General features: G+C 37.6%; 1 protein-coding gene across 2 annotated transcripts; it reads right to left on the bottom strand.

Moving 5' to 3' along the window:
• Positions 1–154: 154 nt before the first annotated feature.
• On the bottom strand, positions 155–25,513 carry STRAP (serine/threonine kinase receptor associated protein). 2 transcript variants are annotated; one of them, XM_082352010.1, is made up of 10 exons: positions 25,081–25,513; positions 24,218–24,353; positions 17,907–17,988; positions 17,013–17,085; positions 14,295–14,391; positions 13,159–13,296; positions 9,702–9,838; positions 7,904–8,053; positions 7,288–7,353; positions 155–6,614 (listed from the first exon to the last, which is right to left on the bottom strand). In XM_082352010.1, exons 1-10 carry the CDS (start codon positions 25,190–25,192, stop codon positions 6,553–6,555), a joined length of 1,053 nt encoding a protein of 350 aa, XP_082208136.1. In that variant the 5' UTR covers positions 25,193–25,513; the 3' UTR covers positions 155–6,552. The 2 variants fall into 2 exon arrangements, with proteins under 2 accessions (XP_082208136.1, XP_082208137.1); XM_082352011.1 differs by lacking the exon at positions 13,159–13,296.
• Between the last annotated feature and the right edge of the window lie 486 nt (positions 25,514–25,999).

The following is a 25,999-nucleotide window of genomic DNA, read 5'->3' as shown; positions in this document are numbered from 1 at the left end:
TTACCCCCGCTTACCGCAACTAGAGAAAGCCCGCGCACAGCAACAAAGACCCAACGCAGCCAAAATAAATAAATTAAAAAAAAAAACAATTTTGTTAGATTGTATGTGACAGCTGTCCTATCAGCATGCATTTAAAAAAAGACATCAAAATTGGTGAATTTTTGTATACCCATTTTAATATTGAAGATGGAAGAAAAACAACATTTTCGGCATAATATACTTTATTATTTCAAGAAAGGTAAAATGCAACTGAAATGCAAAAAAAGATTTGTGCAGTGTGTGGAGAAGGTGCTGTGACTGACGGAACGTGTCAAAAGTAGTTTGTGAATTTCTCCCTGGTCTATGCTCCACAGTCGAGTAGACCAGTTGAAGTTGATAGTGATCAAATCGAGACATTAACTGAGAACAATCAATGTTATACCATGTGGGAGATAGCTGGCGTACTCAAAATATCCAAATCAAGCATTGAAAATCATTTGCATCAGCTTGGTTATGTTGATCGCTTTGATGTTTAGTTTCCACGTAAGTTAAGCAAAAAAAAACCTTCTTGACCATATTTCTGCATGCGATTCTCTACTTAAACGTAATGAAAATGTTCCATTTTTAAAACAAATTGTGTCAGGCGATGAAAAGTGGATACTGTACAATTATGTGGAACGGAAGAGATCGTGGGGCAAGCGAAATGAACCACCACCAACCACACCGAAGGCTGGTCTTCATCCAAAGAAGGTGATATTGCACATATGGTGGGATTGGAAGGGAGCCCTCTATTATGAGCTGCTTCCGGAAAACCAAACGATTAATTCCAACAAGTACTGCTCCCAGTTAGACCAACTTAAAGCAGCACTCGACGAAAAGTGTCCAGAATTAGTCAACAGAAAACGCATAATCTTCCATCAGGATAATGAAAGACCGCATGTTTCTTTGATGATCAGGCAAAAACTGTTATAGCTTGGCTGAGAAGTTCTGATTCATCTGCCATATTCACCAGATGTTGCATCTTCGGACTTCCATTTATTTCTGTCTTTACAAAATTCTCTTAATGGAAAAAACTCCAATTCCCTGGAAGACTGTAAAAGGCACCTGGAACAGTTCTTTGCTCAAAAAGATAAAAAGTTTTGGGAAGATGGAATTACAAAGTTGCCTGGAAAATGGCAGAAGGTAGTGGAACAAAAGGTTGAATACGTTGTTCAATGAAGTTCTTGGTGAAAATGAAGACTGTGTCTTTTATTTTTACTTAAAAACCAAAGGCACTTTTTGGCCAGCCCAATACTTGTGTTCGCTTGGTCATACGCCCAGGGCCTACTACAGTATTTGTTAGATGAATGATCGTATATTAATGTTTGTGCTGCTTTCTTATAGTGCCCACTGTTTTAACAAGTCCAATTTTATGTGACTGTAGTCTTTATGATTTCTTAGAGCAGTCATTCACAGGCTCCTTAGGTAAAAATTCACTTAGATTATGGATTGTCAACAGTATTTCTAAATCGGTTGGGGGAAAGTGTAGAAACAGGGAGGACTAGGGGAGAGTATGAATATTAGAATCAAAATATTTCAGAACTGCAGAGAGAGTTCTAGAACATCTAGTTCCTACTTCATGGTGAAATAAGAAAAATAAGAATTATACTGCGTCTTTTATGAAGTTTTATTCAATTTAAAGAACAGTCCTGACACTATGCCCTTCACTACCAACTTGGATTTTTAAATGGCCTTTCTTTCATGAATATTGTGCTGGTAGATGTTTTCATAGCCTCACTTGTCAAAATTAGAGGCAGACCACTCAGTCTTGCCACCGACCCCCACCTAACCCCCCCTGCCTTTTTTATCTATTTTTCCACCAAATCCCAAAGTTGGGGAATCACTGATAAATACATAACACTAGCTAATATTAAGTGCTTCGTATGAGTTAAGCCCATTCCATCAATTATTTGATCCCTCCCCACCAAATCTGTTCAAACCCAGGCAATATAACCTACAGACCACACACTTACTGTTCCAACTATTTCTTTGAAGCCAAACTCATTAGACAAGTCATTTAACCTCTGAAATAGTTTCCCATATGTATAATGGAGATACTACCTATCTCCACTGGGTTATTGGAGAGATTAAAAAGTAACAGTATTTTAAAACCAAGCAGAAAATCTAACATAAGGCACTTAATAAATACTATTTCTACACACATCTGTAAACTTTAACCAGTTATTTTCCACTTGATCAAGTTCCATTCTCTCATTAATTATATAAAGTGATTCAACCTATAAAGTATGGTTACTGTTCATTAGTTATCATTTAGATGCACACTCTGGCCTTGTTTCCACAGGTAAATTTGTTAGATGCCTCATTTGTTTCTTCAAGAACTCTGTTGATTTTAAAGTCACACTGATCTAGGTGACACTATGTCACACTGGCAATTGTGCATTCCTATAGCTAAGCAAAGAAAAGCTAAGCCTGTCTGAGAATGTCCTTGCTCCAGTAATTCTTTTTCTTCAGGAATCCCCCTAGTGTGAGACCCACATGTAACTCAACAGAATCACTGTTTGTCTGAAAATATTCAGGTGTAAAACATAAGGTTCCTACAAGAGAAATATTTTCCCTTGGTCTGCATTTTCAATTCCCCATTTTGTTGCTCCATCCTGAACAGTTACATCCATTTGCCTCCACCTTGGTCTCAAAAACAGGAACCTAAATTAATAATTCCATTGAATTTGAACTATTAAAACATGTAACCTTTAAGTTATTATGGTACATCTTTACTATTTTGTAGACATTAAAATGAATGTGTTCAACTTTTCTTTACTGACACGAAAATTTCTCAAGAGAATTGACTGTACTCAATCCTGGTTTCTTAGAAGAAACCTCTAGATGACACGGAGAAGCAATGATTCGTAGGGTAAATTACTAAAACGTAGGCAGGATTTGAGCTACCATGACGTTAGGACATAAGAGAGGAAGCACCAGAGGAGGAATGGGAAGCAGGGTGGAGATGGGGAGACTGTATCACACAAGCTGAAGTCCTCCTAGTTTATTGGATCTCAAGTCCGATGAAGCTGTACATGAATTCACTGGAGAGGCAAGTGTTTTGAGTAGGTTCCGGCCACGTCTGACTCTTCAGTGGAGAGAATGGTCTGCTGCATAACTGAAAAATAATCTTACTGGTCTGGTAAGATCTGGTGCTCATTTAGGGACTTGTTTCAACATCTACTGAGCACTTATGATATACCAGCCACCTTTCTAAGCAAAGCAGTATTGGTGAAGACAAAAAATATACGAGGTCATTTCAGACAGTGGTAAGAACTCTGAATAAAATAGGGCAAAATAGCAAGTGACAAGAGGGTCACAGGACTTGAGACCTGAATCACAAGAAAGGGTCAGCCATGCATATATTTAAGTAAGAGTGGCTCAAGTAGCAGAAATAGCAAGCCAGGTGAAAAGGGCTTGTGAAATGAAGCCACTGAGGCTAGAGCAGTACAAGCAAGGGAAAAATGAAAAGTCACAAAGGCAGCAAGAGTCAGAAAATAGTAAAAACATGGTATGATAGGAAGACACTACGGATTTAAACAAGACACTCAGCCTCTTCAAGTCCTAAAGCAATTACCTTTCCTACTGTGTAGAAAATGGATGGCATGAGGGCAGGGTGAGGGAGTAGGGGCAAGAGGGAACAGTTAGGAAGGCACTGCAGCAGTCTACGTGAGAAATAGAGGGAGCCTGGCCTAGGGTGGTAACAGTGGACATGAGGCAAGCACAGACTCAGGAGAACCCACAGAACTTACATATAGACTAAAAATAGGGATAAGAGAACAGACTTAAGGACTTTATGTCTTTCAGTTTAGGCAGTGCCCATTATCAGAATGGGTAACAAGTTGAGGGGGAAATAGGTTTGGTTGAGAAATTAAGATTTGTTTTCCACAGGTAAGTCTTAAATGCTTACTAAAGGTTAAGGTAGAACATCAACTATGCCATTAAACTCTGGTGCTCAGGGCAGCAGGCTGGATATACGAATTTGAAAGATTTCAGAAAACACTGAATCCCACAATGAGTTTTCCCTTTGGAGAGCAGGGCTAGAAACTACAGATCAGACCTGAAGCAGAAAAGGAGGAATTGGCAAATTCAGAAGCAGTCAGAAAGATTTAAGTAAAACCAGGAGTGTGACAGAAGTTGCAGAGAAGTGAAAAAAATAAAGTATTTCAAAAACAAGGAAGTAGACAACTATTGAATGCTGCTGAAGGTTTAGTAAGATGAGAATAGAAAAGTGACCACTGGGTTAGAAACACGCAGGACACTTGAGACTTTGACAAATGCAATTTCCGTATATATATACTTGAACTTTTTGCTAAATTTCTACTATAGGATTCTACCATTAGAAGGTCTGGAAAACAGACTAATGGCCCCCAAAAAATGTCCATATCCTAATCCCTGGAACCTGCAAATGTTGCCTTACATGGCAAAAGGGACTTTACAGATGGTATTAAGGATCTTGAACTGAGGAGTTTATCCAGGTGGGTCCAATGTAATCACAAATGTCCTTTCAATAAGTGAAAGAGGGTAGCAGGAGACTCAGAGATTTGAAGATGCTATGTTGCCAGCTTTGAAGACGGAGAAAGGGACCATGAGCCAAGGAATGCCAGTGGCCTCTGGAAGCTGGAAAAAGGAAACAGATTTTCTCCTAGAGTTTCCAGAAGGAATGAAGCTCTGCCAACACCTTGATTTTAGTTAACGATCATAAGCAACTCTTATTAATCCGGCAAAAGCCAAAACCTAAAATGACTTGACTGGGTAACCAGAATCTAAAAACCTAAGAACTTGACAATTAATACAGTACGGTCAACCAGAGATCTGACCAACATGAACTCGCTAATCACACAAGTATAAGCTATGGTATGACAGAGCTCCATGGCCTGAAATTCTTCAACTCATAAACTTAAAACAACTTTTACAGATTTCAAGCTATATGCCACCTAGTGATGGTGTTAAGTATGCATCTGTATTTTCTTTTGACTTTTATGAAACCTGAATAGAAGAAACTTCCTTTGGTCATTAACTTCATAAATACCAAGCAATTTCAAAATGCCAATCTGGTGCATATAAATCTCAACTGTATTTAAGGTAAGTCAGACAAGGATTAGAGTCTGTGGTACACTGACAATACTGCTGCTGCAAAGCAGAGAACCAGGCACGTAGCAAGTTGACAAGAAAACACCCTCACGCTGTGAGACCCTGTGTGAATTATCAGCTGCCTCTCCCCATGACACACCTCTCTTGGCCCTCTAAGGCAGTCACAGCCTACTGTGCTTTCTGCCAGTTTACCAGAAATCCTCAAAAACTTATTTTTGGGTTGGTTATTCCTTTGAAGGAAAGTTATCAAGGGTCATTCACAAGATAGAGAAAAAGCAGTTTGGCAGAGATGTTATTCATTTCTCTAAAGTATTTCCAAACTACTAGTTCAATATATTCCTTCCATATTAAAAAATAAATGTATCACAAATCTAAACTCAGTTGATTCATTTTATTAAAAGGTTGGTAAAAAAAAAAAAAGGCTTTTTGAATACCACCTGAACTTAAAAGGATAAAGTAAAACAAACATTGCAGGTCTACAATTACCCCATTTTTATAAAATCTTTCCTATCTATCTGCATATACACATTCAGAGGTACACTCATGTGTGTTAATGTTCACTCAATTTTAATAGATTTTTTTGGGGTAGTGGGATTTTGAGTGATTTTTCTGCTATCTTTCTGCTATTTCTGAATTGCTTTTTTTTTTTTTCTTTTAACCAGCAAGTATTTAAATAAGCCATTATTCTGAAAGTTTTTTTTAAAAGGCAGGTCAAGTATCCCTATCCAATCTAGGAGGAAGAAAGGTATAAACAACCCTACCAAAGCACATAAAAATTTCAAAACTCCAGTACAAGTAATTGAATTTCAAAATCAGGAAACAATTTATGTTCACTACAGATTCTTTAACCGGGTTGTCTTTCGATATAGTTATGATGTAGAAAAACTTTCTGGCAATTTCCATTTATAAAACTCAAACCTATCAATTTTTCCCAAGAAACAAACGCAGTTTTGTTTTAGAGGCATTTTATTTAGACAACTAAAAACAATTAGATGTTCAGAAACAGTGTACAATGAAAGAGAAATCAAACCAGTTACTTTATCATGTATCCCCCTCTTCTTTATAACTAAAGCAAAAAAAAGGCTTTCTGCTTTAAGGGAAAAGTCAGAAAAATAAGCCAATATATCTTCCCTCTTCATAATAACATAAACAGCTACAAGAAATCTACCTGTAATAAGAGAAATTGGATGTTGGTTTGCACATATTCATTAAAAAGACAACAGACCATCGTACTACAAGAGTATAACTCCATCTGCCTTCAGCTGATACTCTTGTGTTTTCACTTATAGGTATCACCAAGTTGGTTAGTTCCAGCACTGGAGCTAATTCATATTCCTCATTATTTACTGCTCATGTTTGCCTTAAGCAGAGAGTAACTCTGGAGGCTGATGCTTTTCTCTGTTTGTTTTAGTCCATAAGTTGTGTACATCTGCCTGATGCTCAGGCCTTAACTTCAGGAGTTGAACTATAGATGGAATCTGAATTCTCTGAAGCAATTTCTTCTACAATTCAAAAACAAAAAGTCACAATAGTCAATTTAAGAAAGGAAAGAAGCAACTCTACATTTCTGTGAATGATGGGCTCAGGCCACTGAAAAAGCAATGAAGAAAGAGTTCACACACTTCCCATCAAACTCTTCTACACCATAACTTAACCTCCAAGGGGCCCCTCTTCCAGGCTAAATTTTCAGTGACTTCAACTACCTAATAAACACTGAATTAAAGTCAGATCTTTGAAAGATCTGGCTCCCTCCTTTATTTATTCCAACTTCAAACATTATTATATGATCAGAGCGCATTACAATTTGTAATTCTAGATTTGGGGAAGGGCGCTTGGTATGTAGTAAGTGCTTAACAAGCGTTAAGTAAAAACTACAATTGTAACTATTTATTTATTTTGGCATCTGCCTCGTAAGTTAGACACTAAGTCCTGTAAGAGTAGCCTCATCAGTCACGTCCATAATACGTAATACATCTCCGTGGCTACTACCATGCAGTAGGTATTTAAATATTTGTCTTGTAAACATGTATATATAAATATACACATATTTAAACTTTCTATTCTTTAAGTATATGTTCATACTGAATAAATTCCCTTTGTCAATGAGTAAGCTAACATTAACACTTCAATTTTCAATCCACCAGGACTCTACAGAAGTTAATTGTTAGTATTTACCTAGCTCCTCTTCCGCTGTCTCTGGAAAACTGATCTTCGGCTTTGCCAGCTCACCACTATCTTCTTCTATGAAAATAAAAGCAATGATGATTATGTGAATTATAATATCACTAGCAATTTCTAGCATTTAACAAGCAAGAAGAGTACGCCAAGACTATGCCAAGCGATGAGCTACAAAGCATGAGAGGAACAGCTTTCTTAATAATTGTGATTCTAAAAAAGTATGTCTTTTAGAGTCATACTTTTAGATCCATACTACAACTACTCTGGGATCAATAACTAAGTATTTTTATTAAAAAACATGTCTACTAGTAAGAATCACTAAGTAGTAGTATTCAGAGATTAAATACATTTACTTATAAGTTCTTTATACTGTCCTCTAGCAAATTTTGAATTAGGTGTATTCCATTCACCAAATGATCTAGGGTAAAAATTTAGGAACAGAATATATTGTACAACAAAAAAATTTAAACCAAAGAACACAATGGATGATTTATTAGTCACGGGCTTCTCTTTGCTGTAACCATATTATATACTTTAAAATCTATAAAGACAGAAATGCTGAAACAAAATTAACAATGAAAAATGATACAAAATCATGAATAAAAATTCTTACCAGGAAGCACACATTTCCAAAGGCCGTATGTTTTTCCTACCACAGTCTGCCATAGTCTCAATGTTCCATCTTCAGAACCACTAGCATAGAGTTCTCCGTCAGGACTAAACCTCACACAGTGAATGGGACCAAAGTGTCCTTTGTAGGATTCTGAAAAAGAAGAGAAGGGCTTTTAGATAATTTAATACTTAAACATGACATTTAAGTATTGATACACTAGAGAAAATAATTGTCTACATTATTGGGAAGATGTGAAATTCATGAAGGCAAAGTCAAAGAACTATACCTAATTGAAAATAAAGTGATTCTCATCACAAACTGGTTCATCATGTCTACAATATCTCTGTAAGATTAGTCCTTTGCAATCCTAGCACACACTATGGTTTCACACTGTCTCTAAAAAAAAAAAATACAAAAAACTGAGGTGTCATGTCCCAATAAAAATAAAGAAAGGGAGTAAATGAAAACCCCTCTAAAATCTACAGAAAGCAGATCTAAAGTCTGTGAATTCAATCCCCATTTCCAAATCCCAAACTCACTGTCTGTTTACTAGGGAACCAACTCTTATTATGCCTATAGAGAGCCACCAGATGGAGCTCTTTTACACACTCTGCCTCTTAATTTCCCAGCCGTCTACCTAGAGTCCACTAGTCGTTCTGTCACACAGAACATGAAGATATCGGATCAGTGATGATCCTATATGGAGTTTAAAGAGAAAATGTACAGATTAGTAGCGGTGTTGTTCTGTTTAAGGCATATCCTTAGTTATGAACTTTTCTCGCTTACTTTCTAATGCCTTATCACCTTATCAGTTTCCAAAGCTGTTTACTAGACCAGTGATCCTGTTCTGCCTCCATGTCTGTTCAACTCAAGGACACTCACGCATTAGCTTCCCCCAGAGAATATCATGATCATGTTATCATGAGTGTAAAAAATTATCATGAGAATAGAAAGAATATGAGATTTTGGAATAAGAATGTCTGGGTCCAAGGTTCAGTATTCACTAATTGTGACCTCAGATACCAGGCAAATAATTTACTTCTCTTTTTCAGAGAATAAAACATGTGGCCAAAACATTCTAAAACTCTGAAAAGTGACATTAAATAAGAACAATGGCAAAGTCACTTATAGGGACTTCCCTGGTGGCGCAGTGGTTAAGAATCCACCTAGCAATGCAGGGGACACGGGTTCAATCCCTGGTCTGGGAAGATCCCACATGCCACGGAGCAACTAAGTCTGCGCATCACAACTACTGAGCCTGCACTCAAGAGCCATGAGCCACAACTACTGAGCTCAAGTGCCACAACTACTGAAGCCCGCGTGCCCTAGAGCCCACACGCCGCAACTACTGAGCCCGTGCTCCGCAACAAGAAAAGCCACCACAATGAGAAGCCCGCGCACCACAATGAAGAGTAGCCCCAGCTCACCACAACTAGAGAAAGCCCACGCACAGCAACGAAGACCCAATGCAGCCAAAAATAAATAAAATTTTTTAAAAAAGTAACTTACATGCAAGCAATAAAGGATGAACCATAAACAATTAAAATAGATTCTATTTAGTCTATTCACCAAGGTTCGATTTACCCAACCCAAATCCATCAGTTTTCCCAAAGAAACAAAACATAAAATTGTCTTTTATTCTTTGTGTATAATTCTAACAAGCTGAAGTTCATTGGATGGTAAAGCAAGACAGCTAAAAACAAAGTAGCAGCTAAAAACTTGGCTGAGGTGTTAATCGCTGAAACCTAACATTTGATCAAGGTACCTACATCATCTTAAGAAAAAGTGGACAACTCACCTAATTCTTCTCCACTATTATAATCATACTTATAAAGTTTAAAATCTTCACCCCCTGCAACAAGAAATTCTTTCTCAGGATGAAGAGATGCAGAATTGATGGTTGCAGGAGCTTCAAAAGACTTAATTGGGTCCAAACTAGAAAAAAATTTAGATAATATTTATAAATTTTTAATATTTAATAAATAATACAAGGAAACAATTATACATTTAAACTGTTCCTAAACTCTGAAACTCAAGGAATAATCCAATATTCATTTGGTCAAACACAGTGATGTTAAAAAAAAAAAAAAAACCCTCTAGGTGTGCAAAAAAGGGAACCCTCCTGCACTGTTGGTGGGAATGTAACTTGGTGCAGTCACTATGGAAAACAGTGTGGAGGTTCCTTAAAAAATTAAAAATACAGTTGCCATATGATCCAGCAATCCCACTCCTGGCATATATCCAGACAAAACTATAATTCAAAAAGCTACATGCACCCCTATGTTCATAGTAGCACTATTCACAATAGCCAAGACATGGAAACAACGTAAATGCCCATCAACAGATGAATGGATAAAGAAGATGTGGTACATATATACAGTGGAATACTACTCAGCCATACAAAAGAATGAAATGATGCTATTTGCAGCTACATGGATGGACCTAGAGATTATCATAGTAAGTCAGAAAGAGAAAGACAAATACCATATGATATCGCTTACATATGGAATCTAAAATATGACACAAATGAAATTACAAAACAGAAACAGACTCACAGACACAGAGCACAGACTGGTGGTCGCAGGGCAGGGAGGGAGGGACGGAGTGGGAGTCTGGGATTAGCAGATGCAAATTATTATATAAAGAATGGATAGCAACAAGGTTCTACTGTAGAGCACAGGGGACTATATTCAATATTCTGTGATAAACCATCATGGAAAAGAATATAAAGAAAGAATGTATGTATATGTATAACTGAATCACTTTGCTGTACAGCAGAAATTAACACAACCTTGTAAATCAACTACACTTCAATTTAAAAAAAAAAGAGTAAAAACACCAAAAAAAACCCCTCTAAATAATACTAGCAAAAAAATAAAAAATTCAGAAGGATACTATGCCCAAGTGGAGTTCATCCGCAAAATACAAAGATACTTCCACAAAGGGATAGCCACATTTTGTGCAGTGAATGCCTTCCTGAAAATGACTGGGCTGGCTAATTAAAACAGTAGGGCTAATATACTGGGATTTTTGCTTTGAAAAAAATTTAATTCTGCATTGTCTAATTTTTTTAGGACAAGCATGCATTATCTTTGTAAACAGAAAAAGTTTTTACAGTAAGTAATTAATATAAAGGATTATTTGTATATTATTTTCAACTGCTGAGAATTTATAAGTTTCTGCAACAGGAAAAACCTTTAATACTGTGAAATATAAAACTGCTAAAAATGGATCAGTTTTTAACTATCAGGCTATAAAACAATAACTAAGTCTGAGACTACAGCTACATAACAAAAATCAATGCGTAACAGTAGCTTCACCTGAACATCAATGAGTTTGGACATCGGCTCTTTTCCAGTCTAACCCTAAAAATCCTGAAAGGCTTCCAACACACAACATCAGAGTATTTCAGCTCCGAAATGTTGCCATCCTACTCCCATCATCACACACTACAAAGCATGAAAAATTAAGGCTGACTTACGCAGGATCACTGAATAGCAACTTTCTGACTTAAATGTTAGTATATTTAACAGGCCAGCAAACCTCCACCACCACCATTTCAGGCAACGTTCTACAGCAGGGCTGCACGCTGCCCAAATCCAGAAGCAATGAACATAGTTGTACAATTTAATGGTTCTGAGCAATAACATTATTATTATCAATAACATTACTATTATTATCAATTCACTGTGTGTGTATGAACTCTTTTACATTCTTAATTGCTCATCTCCATTATGACTGCCTTCTCTTTCCTTCTGCCATTCAGTGAAGCTTAGCTCTGCAAGTGGCCCTTTAGAGAAAAGGTTAGGACTGCTGGTCAGAGTATAATGTGGTATATTCCTTATGGAAATCAAGTAAGTGGCATGTTTCCTAAGAACTTTAAACACATTGCCACCCTTTGTTTTGTTTGTTTCAAACTAGTTTATTTAGGGGTTCCACTTTCACTCCTCAATACATTTTATGTATTTCTCACATGCTTCTTCACCCATTAGTTCATCTAATTCTGAAGGGTTTACTCAGTGTCGTCTTGATCTTCACAACAAGATTTACTGACAAGTCCTGGCTTTTCTGCAAGGGCTTCATTAATTTCACTTACTTCTCCTGATAGAGGAGAACAGAGTTCACTAGCAGTTTTCACACTTTACAAAGCACCAAACTCATCTTGTTTGTTCAACTTTGTTCCAACTTCAGGCAGACTACACTAAACAACATCTCCCAAAGCTTCCTGTGAAAAACTGCTGATTCCCACTGTTCCAACACCATTTTCTGTTGTCATGTTTCTCTGTGAATCTACCCACTGGAGAGCAGACTGCACAACGTGTGGAAGGCACCCGCCCAGGGCCGTGGCAGGCAGGATGGGGCAGGTGACAAAGCAGCACGCAGGCTGCAGACTGCTCCAGCCATGACACTCCTAACCTTTGAACTGATAATTCTACTTAACAGGATTCTCTTGTAAAGAAACATTCAAGAGATGTACCACAAATCTCACTGCAGTGTTAAAACAGGGGAACTGATACATGATTTAGTGTAATCTATGATGCAAAGCACCTAGTAAAACTGTTTGCAAAGAAGTTTAATGGCTAAGAGTATTTTAGAATAAAAAAATAAAAATTATGCTCATTAGGGTACTAGTAACTAAAGAAACAAACCAACACTAATACATACACACACACACACACCCCCGAAGAAAAAAGACTAGCAAAAAATACAGCTACCACGAACCTTCTGGCTGTAGGACTGTAGGTTTTTAAAAATTATATTTTCCAAATTTTCAACATCAACATTTAATACATTTATAGCCATAAAAATTAAGTCTGTTTTTAAAAAAATCATTAGGTCTATACCATACTTGGAAGCAGAAAAAAAAAATCACTAATTTCTCTGAAATTTTAAAGTGAAATAAATAGCAGAATCAAGATCACAGAGGTTTTATAGAGTAATGAACAATATAAACTACAGCACCAGTCTAGTGATTCTTTTAAGAAAAATACTGATTAAAAATTGGTGAATTTTACCAATAAATGTCCTAAATATCTGGAAATTAATTTGATTAATTCCTCTGATTAAAGCATACCAAATTCTTAAAAAACTCATTATTACTGGGTATGGAAACACTTCCCTCCATATTACATAATATAGGCCGAAATTTGCCTTTAAAAGAGTTAAATACCTTAGCATATGCCTTCCAATTTTTAAGTACCTTAAACTGCCCCTGTATTACCAGAAAAGGAAATGAAGGTATTTCTTAGACATACCTTACTGCACTATGAAAAGCAATAGATCGTCCATAAGTTATTACCAACATCTCTCCCTCAGGAATATATTCCATACTGCTAACAGACATATTAAAATTTAGAGATTTCACTTCTGTCATAGTAGCATGATCCCAAAGGCTGAAGAAAAAAAAAAAAAAAGAGGACAATAAGGAGGTATTTACTCATTTAAGAAAAATGCTTATAGCTTAAATTACACCTGCAGATTAACCAATGAAATAACCACAACTGTGAAACAACCTCTACTCCAACTCATAAATTACAGATGATACTGAGAAATTTTGGGTTCCCATAAAACATCAAATTATTTGGTAGCTTGTCGGTGAAATCAAAACTAATACTTTAAATATACTTCCCAAATGATTCAGCAAAACTGTGCTATTAAGACACTCCTAATCTAATCAATTTCAGCGTTGCTCTAAATAATGGTTCTTACACTCGATTTTTGTGAGTCTGATAGTTATCTTTCCCCAGAAAAATAATTAGGTGTCAGCTCACAAAACTGTGTATAGGGCTTCCCTGGTGGCGCAGTGGTTGAGAATCTGCCTGCCAATGCAGGGGACACGGGTTCGAGCCCTGGTCTGGGAAGATCCCACATGCCGCGGAGCAACTGGGCCCGTGAGCCATGACTACTGAGCCTGCGCGTCTGGAGCCTGTGCTCCGCAACAAGAGAGGCCGCGATAGTGAGAGGCCCGCGCGCCGCGATGAAGAGTGGCCCCCGCTCGCCGCAACTGGAGAAAGCCCTCGCACAGAAACAAAGACCCAACCCAGCCAAAAATTAATTAATTAATTAATTTTTAAAAAAAATCAATGCTTAAAAAAAAAAACTGTGTATAGAATTTCAGGGGTTTACTGGACACCCTATGGCCAGCCTGCCCACTGACCCGGGTTAAGAGCATCTGCTTATAAAGGTGTCAGTAGTCTTAACTGTCTTGTGAATTCTGCTCTATGTTTATAACAGTAAATGGATAGCTTCAGAAAAATCTGACCCCTGCACAGCCAAAGTTGTAATGTTCAGACACAATGCTTCCTACATAGTAGTTATAAAAAACTTTCAAATATAAGCTCTAAGGTCAAATATTTTTCAAACTTTAAATTATTAAAGAAAAATTACTTACCGAACAGTTTTATCATCAGCTGAAAGGATCTGTTGATCCTCACTGCACCACAGAGCCTTTTTAATACCAGAGGTATGACCACTGATTTCCTTAGGTTCTTTAGATGAAACAATTTAAAATACATTTGTTAATATTTGATTTTTAAAACTAAGCAATATTTGAACAACTATGTAAAAAGAAAAGAAAAACTATGTTTTAAATTAGACTGCAACTTTTCAAAGCCCACCACAATTTAAACTTGATGTTTACCTAGGATACATTCAGTTTTTCTATACTTAAACAAAAATGTATCTGCATGACAAGGAACCCAAGAACTACACGTGCAGATGGGACTGAATACACCACTCCCTCCAGCCTACTTTTCTGCTTTTGAAAGCACTGTTGTACTTCAGTGAAATAAAAGAATAACTAAGGTGGCATAATTTAATAAGAATATGGACCCAGGAACAAGACAGCCTGAGCTAATTCAAGTGCTATCACTAATGCTAGGACCCTCTTCCAAGCCACTGTTGGCAGAGCAAAGCATCAAAAAGGTGGGAACCTGTCTCTGTTCGAGACTTTCCAAACACTTAAAAAACAAAACAAAACCACTTGTTACCTCTGCGCAAAAGCAGAAGTTGGAGGCAATACCATTCAACACAACTTTGACTTTGGGCAAGTCACTTAACCTTTTGAAGACTACATTTCTTCACTTGGAAACTGGATTAACAACAGTTACTATACCTTGGATTTGAGTATAAGAATCAAATGAGAATATACATTCAAAGTTTCTTTTTTTTTTTTTTTTGCCTTTTAAAAAAAATACAGTTACTAGAGGTATTTCACATTAAATTCCCCCAAGCGACAATATCTCTATTCCCAAAGTTCTCTGTGTGGGAATTTGGAGGCTGGCCAGTGGTGGATATGTCCAAAGAGACAACACTACACCAGTACTATGATCCCAACTTACTCTTTGGCTGCATGATGTTTGAGTGGATAGCAAGAGCTGAATGCAAAACACAGACAGACACTGCTATCAAGACACAGATGAAAACCATGCACACGTTACAGCAGCCATCATCTAAAGTTTCTAATCGGGTTTCTGACAGACAGTAAAAGTTCAGTTAATTGCTCCTTTCCAATGCAAGACAGTGGAAGAGCCACTTTCAAAAGGCAGCTTTGAGAAAGGTAAAAGAAGACGAAATATGTCTACCTGAGCCCTGAACTATCTTGCTGAGTCAGATAGATACACTGATTCAGTGAGGTCAGAGTAGTTTGCTATGTTTGGGCATAAAGTTATTAGAGAGAATGAAGAAAAAAATTACCAGGTGCCAAAGGATAATAATCCACAAAGGTAGTTTGTTTCCTCACCTTAGAAGTACTTTTAGAAAAGATATTTCGAGAACAACTGCTTAATTTCCAATGTAGCTTTGACTTTCTTACAAACTTCTGAAGTTTATTGAGTTATGAATAAACAGTAGTACCCAAGATACAAAATTTAAGAACCCAACTAATATATAATAAATAAAACAAAGTTCTTTTTGTCATATTTTGGTAGCTTTTAAAATACATAGTGTGTGACTAGAAAAGCACTGAAATACTACAAAATAGAGGTGAATGTCTGACTAGGGAAGAAAAGATATGTCTTACAACTTCTGTGCAATGAGAGAATTCATAAAGGAAATGATAGATTTTACCACCCAATTTTTTAAAATGTGCATACCATAAACCTCACTGACAAAATTTAAAAGCAAATGACTAAAGAGAATACAATAAAGAAACTTTAAAATGAGTAATAAAAAGATGTACAGGTACTTAGTTCACAAAAGAAGTAGTACATTAAAATGGTATTCAACAGTATTTTAATCTCATGAATAACTTTTCAAGTGCACATTAATAAGACAGAATCATTTTTCTTCTATTAAATTGGCAAAGATAAAGCTAGTTATCAGTGTTTGCTAGAACAAGTTAGCCATAGATACATTTTTATACTTCACTGGAGGGCCCCTTGGTAGTATCTATCAGTGGCTTCCAAGCGTACCTCCTTTTTGTCCCAACAATTCTATTTCTATGTAGGTATCCTACAGAAACAATTGTGGAAGTATATGCAACTGTAAGGATGTTGAGCACAACACTGCTTATAATCTTTAAAATTTGTAAATAACCAAATAAGCCATAATAGGAGACTGGCTAGTTCACTTATCCACAGAATAGAGAGCCATACAGTCATTAGAAAGAATGAATAGAATATTTAAAGACATGAAAAAACTATTACAGATTTTTAAAATTCTTCTGAATAGCTAATATACCCATGTGGTTAAAAAATCTAAGTATGCATACACACTGAGAATTCTTACCCTTCTCACCTTCTACAGATAATAACCACTCCTAACCAAAAGGTAGTTAACACTGTTACGCACCTTTTTAGACTTAGTATCGTGATAAAAATTTACCATGATAATTTTTTAAATTGTAGGAAGGCTATACAAGCACAATGTAGTAAATAAATCAATATTTCAAAAGATATCTGCATTAAAAAAGAACTGGAAAAACATGAACCAAAAGCTAAAGACGTTATCAGCAATTAATAATGCTGGATGATGGATTATATTTTAATTTTTTTCTTTGTGACTATCTTTATTTTCCTAATTTGAGTACTAAATATGAATGCCTTTAATCAGGAAAAGTTACTTAAATTAAAAGAAAACAAAACCACAAATACGTATAAATTACACTTACCTGCTTCAGGTTTGTTCAAGTCATATATGCGTAACAGTTTATCCTGTCCCCCGGTTAACAAGTAATTACTGTCCTGAAAACACACATAAGTAAAATCTTACTAGATTAAAGATTTTAAAAGCTACATCTCTTTGAAACTTCTTCAACACCAAACAGAATCCAAATAAGGCTCACAGATGTCACAAGGAGATGCATACAGACCAATTACTCCTGAGAAAATACTGTACAGCATTTATTTTTCTCATAATAGCCAAAGCCCTGTAAGCTTCCCAGTTCAAATGTCATACCACCTCCACACGGCTTCTCTTAGTCGGCCCTGATCTGGCTGCCTACTGAGGAGTACATCTGTGATGATCTCAAATTTATCCTCTCCCTTCTGAAAGTGGCTGGGAAACATTATTTGGGCTTTTTAGATGTTTGTTGCTATTGTTGAAGTACTGATATAAGAGTTCCAGGGTTCTTAAAAGCCTCATAGGATCAACTAAGACAAAATACAGTTGAGCTGAACAACGAAGGGATCAGGGGACCCACCCTCCACACAGTCGAAAATCCACGTATAAGTAATAGTCAGCCCTCTATACATGTGGTTCCTCCCACGTGCAGTTCCTCCACATCCGCAGATTCCACAACTGTGGACCATGTCATACTGCAGTATGCGGTATTTATCAGTGAAAAAATCTATGTTAAGTGGACCTAGACAGTTTAAACCTGTGTTATTCAAGAGTCAACTGTAAAGGTGTACGGTTTAATCTACAGTCAAATCAAATATAAGCCAATGTACACCAAATATTCCCCCAGAAAACCAAATATACAAACCAATCAAATATAAAACCACTGTCATATCCTATAATAACAGCAATTTAACTTCCTAAAACAAATTCCATTTTCTGATACCTGCGTAAAATCCACAGACTTGACAATGTGTTTATGAGCCAGGGTCATCAATTCATCTCCTGAGACAGCATCCCACACTTTGCTAAAAATGAAAAGTAAAATTAAAAGATAAACATGGTAATTTTGACAATTAATTACCAAATAAGTTAGATATTTGAAATGTTATATAACTACATTATAAGGTAAAAACGATATAACAATCTAATTTTGACAATGGAAAATATCAAATTTTAAGTAAACAAGTTTCATGAACCAATCCATCCTTACTTCCATTTTAGCCTGTAGCCATAACATCCTTTTAGCAAGACTGTAAACATTTTAACCAGTTCAGTTTCACCTTTCCCATTTTTTTCTCTATTCTTTACTCTCACGTACATGAGAAACAAGAAATGAAAAACAAGAAATCCTTTAAAAGAATTTTACAGGAGAATGAAAAGCCTTGACAGAGGTTACATGAAATTTTAAATCAAGACAGTAGAGAAGAAAATATTCTCCCCATCTCTTCCTCAAAGGTGACTCTTAAATTCTCAAATCCTAGTCCAATTAACTTCCACACAAAGTAACAGCCTTTGATTATATAATGCTAATGTTGAGACGATTTTAAATCTCTCAACTGTTATTTTCCCTAACCTATCCCAACCCAAAATATATATGTGATTACACACACATACATATGTGTGTATATATGTTGGGGGATAATGATGAAATAATAGTTCACAAAAATACTGTAAGGGGTTCCCCAAATAAAAAAGCTTTAACAGTAGAGAAGAAGAAAAAAAAAACAATTCATTTTAGGTCAGAAGAGGTCATTGAAAAGTAAACAAGAAAACTTTCCACGCAGGAAAAGAAACTGTTATGAGGAACAAGCTACGCTCCCTAAAGATTTCCATTTTAATGTAACTGACATTTACTTTTAGGAAAGAAGTGAACAATGAAATAGTGGAGAAAGAAAAACAGAGAAAAGCAAGGAGTATCTTTTCTTCATTTACTCATTAAACACACAATAAATACATCAAGTATGTCACTCTAGACTCAGTACTAGGGCACAAAAGGGAGAAAAAAAATGATCCCAAAGAAAGTTCCTGCCTTAGTAGAGCATTAGCTTTAGCTGAGATGAAAAAAAAATCCATTAAATAATACATTTAAGAAATATAATTAAATGACAAACACACATGACTATAGAAACACAAACAAAAAACACACCACTAATTACGCCAGAAAGTCCAGAAAATCTAAACATAAAAACCTGTAGCCTTAAAGAGCACGTAGAAATATGCCAGGGGAAAAAAAAGGGAAAGGCCATTGTAGATAAGCATTAATAGCATGTGCAACGGTAAAGAAACATGAACCATCTAACAGGAATAAATGCTGATGATGCAATAGAAATTGTAAATTTCTTGCAAATTATATACTTGAGTCATGAGTGGCTGAGTAAATATGTTCTGAGAGAAACAATATCAACTATGAGTGGTACTGCTACTAAACTCTCAAATATTAATTTCTCTTTGCACAGGAAACCTGTTCTAATCTCTCCCACTTCCAATTCAACTCTCTTGGTCCAACGCTACTTTCCCAACCTCATTTTGTATTATTTCTCCTTATCTAGTCACACCAGATTATAGACCATTCCTCAAACAAGCCATGTATTTTCTTCCAGGCTCCTCTGTCTTTGTTCATATTGTTCTATTAAGCATGTATTTTACATTCTCAGCTATCATAGTTCTACTCATCCTCAGGGTTCATCGCAAATGGTATCTTTTCACTAAACCTTCTATTTATCTCGCCTCCGTTAACCATTCCTTTCTGTTTTTTCCTTTTACTTTTGTTTACATATGCTTACTCTTAATCACAGGGAAATCAGTGATAAGAGTTCACAAAGATTAGACTGCTGCAATAACAGAAGGTGTCAAAAGTGAAGAAAACATCAAATATACCTGAAATCTCTATCCTGTTCACATGATGCCATGTCTCAAAGGAACTCTGGGCAATGTCCTTAGAAATACTAATTTCAAGTATATTCAATCATCTTCCCCAAACTCCTTAAAATCTTAATATGCTGCTTAGACCATGTCCATTCACTGGTGAGGAGGAAAGCACCGGTGTGACTGTAGTAGTATCATCCAGAAGGCCCATGTATCTAGCTGTTTTCCTCCTATTTGGAAACACTAGTAAAATTGAGTTCGACACTCTCGACAGAGCATGTTCTATTCACTTGTACTAGATCTACTTAAGCACTCTCTGGACAGAGCACAGGCATCTTCTTTACGTTTGGCACTCTCCAGATGAAGACAGTAGAGGGACTGAGAAGAGGATCAGGAGATGTAGTGCTAACATTAGCTCTATGAATTAAAAGATATAAAGAGGATGGTGTTTCAGGGACAGTGTACACATCAGCTGACTCGACTGCCAGAATTACCTCAAGTTAACATTCTAAACTGACCCACGGACCGGCTCTGCTGAATGTATTTTCTCCACAAGAAACAGGAACAAAATTATCCTTTAGATAAACATGAAATTAATGAATTTTCTGAGAAACCTAAGAATGAGGGAACAAAAACAATCACCTAAAAATAATTTATACCAACTATGATTAATCAGGTAAGCTGGGGAGCTCTTTAGTTGGGTCAAGTTCCATAACAGCAGACCCCATACAAGTCATTAAAAGAGAAGAATATACACAAAGAATGCACACACTCCCACACCTCACAGACAGACACAGAGCAATTGAAGGGTAAGACTCAGCGTCCATTAACCGAGTACCTACTATGTAACAGACACTATGCTAGACTCCAGGCATGTAAGTGGTGAAAGATCTCTCTGATTTGCACCAAAATCAGACTTACACTAATTTTACAGATGTGAAAACCGAAGTTTAAGAAGCATCCCATGATCAAACTGAAAATACACAGCATGGCTAGCACAGGAACTCAGGCCTGGCTAATGTAAATGCTTACATCTTTCCCACTATATGATGGCACCTGAGAGCCTTAACTGAGGGGGAAAAAACCCAAAACTACTCCCTCTTGTTATTTAAATCTACTCAAACTTCCTTGCATGAAACCAAAAGGTTTCATGGCTTTAGCACAGAAGTTCCAAAATAACACATGATTTTGGTCTAGTAGGGGTGGTAGCTACCAGTGTTACCTTACACATGTAACACTTACATAGTTATTAGATTTTAGGCAATATTCTATATATTAGAAACATATCAACTTATTTAATATTCACAACCAGAGGTAGGCACTATTACTATTCTCATTAGTATAGATGATGAAACTGAAAAAAAAGAGATTAAATAAAGTTCACAAGGTCACAGAGCTATTAAAGGATGGAGCCAGGGTTCAAACACAGACAATATGGCCCCAGCATTCATGTTTTTAATAACCACTTGTAAACATAGACCCTGAGACCCGAAACGTTAAGAAAGCACAAAAGCAACACTCAATACCCATACACAGACATGTCCTCAAATGAATGGTTTGGGCTATTAATGCTGTTAGTGACCTAAACAAAGATAGCTGTGCCTCTGGCAGCAAGATAAAATCCTGAATACTCTTTTCAGAACTCTCTTAAGTATTTAAACTGCCATATTTTTCACACCCTTTCCTCTCTCCATTTCAGAGTAATTATCACATGAACAGTAATTTCTATCTAATGCACTTTATTCTTTTCCAGAGGACTGGCATTACAATTTGGCTAAATGTACAAACCAGGAGTCTTCACGGATTTTACAGAGATGGGCATCCTTCCTAACAAGCTTTTGCACAGGTCTCTTAAAGATCAGAACAAGACCATCTGTCAAGCAGGAGGAGAGAAAGCATTTTGCTCATGTAATTAACATTGTTAGGGCCAGATAACACAGAACTGAGACTAACAGAAATATATTTGTCCAGAACTGCAATTCAAAAGCTTGTCTCTTTTAATGCTAATGTCTATAGTGTCTAAGATCTTGTTACATTTATTACCTAATTATATTTAACTCAAAATACCACTTTATTAACTATTAACTTACCACCAAACTGGGACCTAGTTTCAATAATGACATTTTTAAAATCCACTTACCAAATATCTGAAATCTAGAGCTTTTAATTCCAATTTTCTATCTCTGTTAAAAAATCAATGACATTCATTCCCAATGACAATGTTCCTACTGGACTGAGCAAAAAACAAACTTTGGAGGAGTTAAAGGGAAAAAAAAAAAAAAAAAGCTGAACTCATGGCAGACACAAATGTCTTAGAAACAAAACCAAGATCTATAATTCGTCCATTCTTTATCCTTCTACCTTAGGAAACTTCCTTAAGTTATTTATTTGACAAACATAAAGTACTGAACAAACCAGGGATACAAAAAAATATAAAACATGGCCCCTGGCCTCAAAAAGCAATGACACTGAAGTCAATAAGTACTGTAAGAGCCAGAAGTTTAACACAGGGAACAGTGTGAGCAAAAAGAAGGAATGGGCACCTTCACCTTCCAACACTCCACAAGTCTTCCTTGTCTGAGAATCCCTTTTACTTCCTATTTTTCACCTCCCATAATTAACAATCAAAGGAGTCTCTGTCACATTATAAGCACACATGCTGACATCTACAGCAACATTTGACCTGAAGCTGTTGACATTAAAGGACTGACATAAAACCAAGCAGTTCCTTATTTTATCAGAATTTCATACAATCACAACAGGGCAGCGTGCAAAGCCTTACAATGGTTATTCATGAACATAATAACATCTATTCATTGAAGACACAGAAAAAAAGTTCATACTGACATTTATAACTTCTCTTACTGCTCTCTCATCATCTCAAATTTAATCCCACATAAGCATGGGATTATATCTCCCTCTTCTTATTTTAAAAATTTTATTTTTAAAAACTTACATACAGTAAAACTAACTCCATGATATAGAGGTCTACGAGTTTCAACAAATATGTAGTCATGTATCCACCACTCAATCAATCTGCCTTCATTTTTCATAATAAATTTAGTATGTTTAATTTGCTTAATACAAAGGAGCAACAAACACATTTACAATTGCTCCTTAGTGTGAAATTCTGTTAAAAAAAAAAAAAAAAAAATCAACAAGACCACTTTTACTCTCCAGAGCCTCAAATCTATTAATAGAGTATTACATGTGCAACAGCCCTTGACATTGCCTTCCTTAGTTTAAGCATTTAAGTGCCTGCTAAATCACAAACACAATTAGGAACTAGAGGTACCAAGGTTATATATGACACGTGCTCAGATGGGGAAAGTGGGTCACCGCAAATCACTTTAATAACATATGCAAACGCCAAAAATCAGAATAGGTAAGGTGTATTCTGGCAACAATATTAGTATAACTAGACAATGGGGCATACGGCGTGCAGTGCCAGATGATGATAATGATGAACTAGAATGAGACCAAATTTTCAAGAGCCAACAAGTGAAATTTAACCTTTAGGCCAGTGGTTAAAGGCTGCACATCAGAATCACCTAGAACTTCAAGGAAGGAAAAGAACTGATGTTCGGGACTGCACCCCCAGACCAACTAAATCAGAATTTCTAGACACATGCATCTGAGTATTTTAAAAGCTTCTAATGTACACCCAAGATCATGGAGCACTGACAAAGCACAGGGAAGACAAGAAGATCATGAGATAGAGAAGTGACATGATGATATTTGTATCTGTGTTCAGGAACACAACTGGCGGCACCAGGGAGGATGAACACATGGGAAAGGACAAGTGGTAGGGACCTGCACTAAAACGGCAGTGGCCGAGGCATAAGAAACAATGTGGTCAGGAAACATTCTGCTGGTAGAATCAACAAAGAAGATGATAATCTAGATGGAAGGGAAAAATCAAGAATGATTAAGATTTCAGCCTTAAAAAACTTAAAAAATGAAGAATAATTGAGTTGCGGAGTTTTAAATATGTCTAACAAAAATGAGAGTGAAATTGGGCTAAAAACGTGGGGTCATTCGCCCTAGGAAGTCATAGGAGTTAATGATACCACTCAGCCAACACATGTGGAGCAGTATTTGGAAGCATGACCACCAACATTCATTATCTGAAGTGTCTGTTAATAATGCAGATTCCTGGGTCCCAACCCAGACATACAGAATTTAGTTATTTAAGTCTCTGAACATTTTGAGAACCATTTAAGAGAAAGAAGCAGGCAGGATCAGGGTGGAATTTTGGTGAGATCAAACACCATGTGTTCTATATGGCAGGCAGTGAGAATTCCATGAATAACTTTTATTGAAGTTTTGATCATTTCTGAACACAATCCACAGACAACTCCAAAGGTGGCCATTTTTGGCGGCACTTACGCTGTGAAATCTGCAGCTGCTGTAGCTGCTTTGGTGGCGTCCTTATTTAATGTTGCACCCCAAACAGCACCCTTATGACCCAAAAATGTTCCAATCCAGTCTCCTGTATCTCCCTGGCGTAGCATAGGTTTACCATCTAAAAGATATTTAAGAAGACATGTGATTTAGAAGTTTAGATTACTTAAAATCTAAGATTCAAACATAAAATGATCATATTGAAAAACAAAGTGGAAAACTGCTTTTGTTGTCTATCTATTCTCACTCACAGGAGACGTCCAGGAACGTCCAGAAATAAATTAACTGAAAAACCGAGCTGGACATTCTCTTTGGGAAGCATTTGTAATTCGGTGAGAAGACTACTGATCTGCGTCAAAACAATCTAGATTCGCGTCTTATTTTGGACAAACTTCTTAACAGTAAGCCTCAGCTTCCATTTGAAAAATGAAAAATGGAAATGAAAAATTCCATACAACAAAACAATATCCTATGAGATAATAGGAGTAGCGAGTCTTTGTAAACTAAGGTGTAAAACAAGGCCTGGCCTAGTTTCTGAATTCCCCGAATCCTTGAAAGATTATTTACGGTGTCTGTTGGCCGGGGCGTCTAGGCAAGTGCACAGTTCAGCTTCTCCAGAAATAGCAATAAAGCTAAAATGAGAGACCTTGGTTAGGGCCATTACTTAGCAAAGCCCCTCGGAGTCAGCTGAGGAAACCCTAACACTACTCCTCTCCCCATCAGCCCACCGTGGGCCCTAACCTCAAAAGCTGCGAGAGCCGCAGTCCGCTCGGCAAAGGGGAATGCCGGCCCCAGTCCCTTTCCGCCCAGTCCCAGCCGTCAGCGGCCCGATCAGCGGCCCTGCTCACCTTTGCAAGCGCTGATCAGGAAATAGCCGTAAGGCGTGATGCCACTGAAGGCCAGATCCACCACGGGCCGCGTGTGGCCCGAGCAGGTGAGCGGCGTCTGCCTCATTGCCATGGCGGCTACGAGCCGTGCGATCCGGCGGGGGAGCCGAGGGTCGTCTGGTCTTTTCTCTCCTCCGTGGCACCGCCTCCGCCTCCTCAAGGCCCCCGCCCTGACTCTGGGGTTGAGCCGGGAAACGGGAAAAGGCCAATCCGGTGGCCCCGAGGTCAGAAAAGGGTTAGGGACGGGTCAGGGAGTCTGCGACGGACGACCGACCGCCGTCGAGGGAGGGAGAGGGAGGGAGGGAGGAGAGTAGGGGAGGGGGAGAACCGCAGAACCGGCGGCCACGACCCACACCGTCCACACCGGTACCGACAGGAAGTGACGACACCAAAGACGCTGAGCGTCCGCCGGAAGTGACGATCCGGCGGGAAGGCGGGTTCGCCAGGGAGAAGAGGCTTAGTGGAGCCAGAAGGAAGGCAGCGCGCAGGCGCGAGATCAGCGTTCGTTGAGCACGTGACGCTGGCCCTGCGCCCGCTACGCACGGCGCCTGCCGGCGCTTTAGGCTCTGAATCAAAGTCCCGGCGGCCAACTCTGAGCGGTCAGTCGCGGCCTTGCTGTTCTCGGGCGGAATTCGCGGGGGGGGCGAAAGCGGGTTCTTCTCCGCTCAGACCCTGAACCTGGCGGCCCATGTGGATTACGCACCGAGCAGTCCAACCAGTTGGACTGTGCTGAGTATCAGAATATTTAAGTTGAACAACCAGAGTTATACCCAGCGGCGGCCCAAACCTGCGAACACTAAGAACTTTTTTTTCAATCTTTACTGACAATTATATAGGCAGCTCCTCCGGGATTGTCTACAAGGCCCTTAAGAAAAGTGCT

Source organism: Balaenoptera borealis, assembly GCF_965194805.1.
Source record: "Balaenoptera borealis genome assembly, chromosome: 13".
Lineage (NCBI taxonomy): Eukaryota > Metazoa > Chordata > Mammalia > Artiodactyla > Balaenopteridae > Balaenoptera > Balaenoptera borealis.
The sequence above is the reverse complement of the archived record's forward strand: the minus strand, read 5'-3'. Positions and strand labels throughout refer to the sequence as shown.

Coding starts and splice junctions, on each gene's coding strand:
- STRAP (XM_082352010.1), bottom strand. CDS start 25,192: ATGGCAATGAGGCAGACGCCGCTCACCTGCTCGGGCCACACGCGGCCC. Junction 14,392..17,012: donor CTTGAACAAACCTGAAGCAG/GTAAGTGTAATT, acceptor TTTCATCTAAAG/AACCTAAGGAAATCAGTGGT. Junction 13,297..14,294: donor GCTGATGATAAAACTGTTCG/GTAAGTAATTTT, acceptor TTTTTTCTTCAG/CCTTTGGGATCATGCTACTA.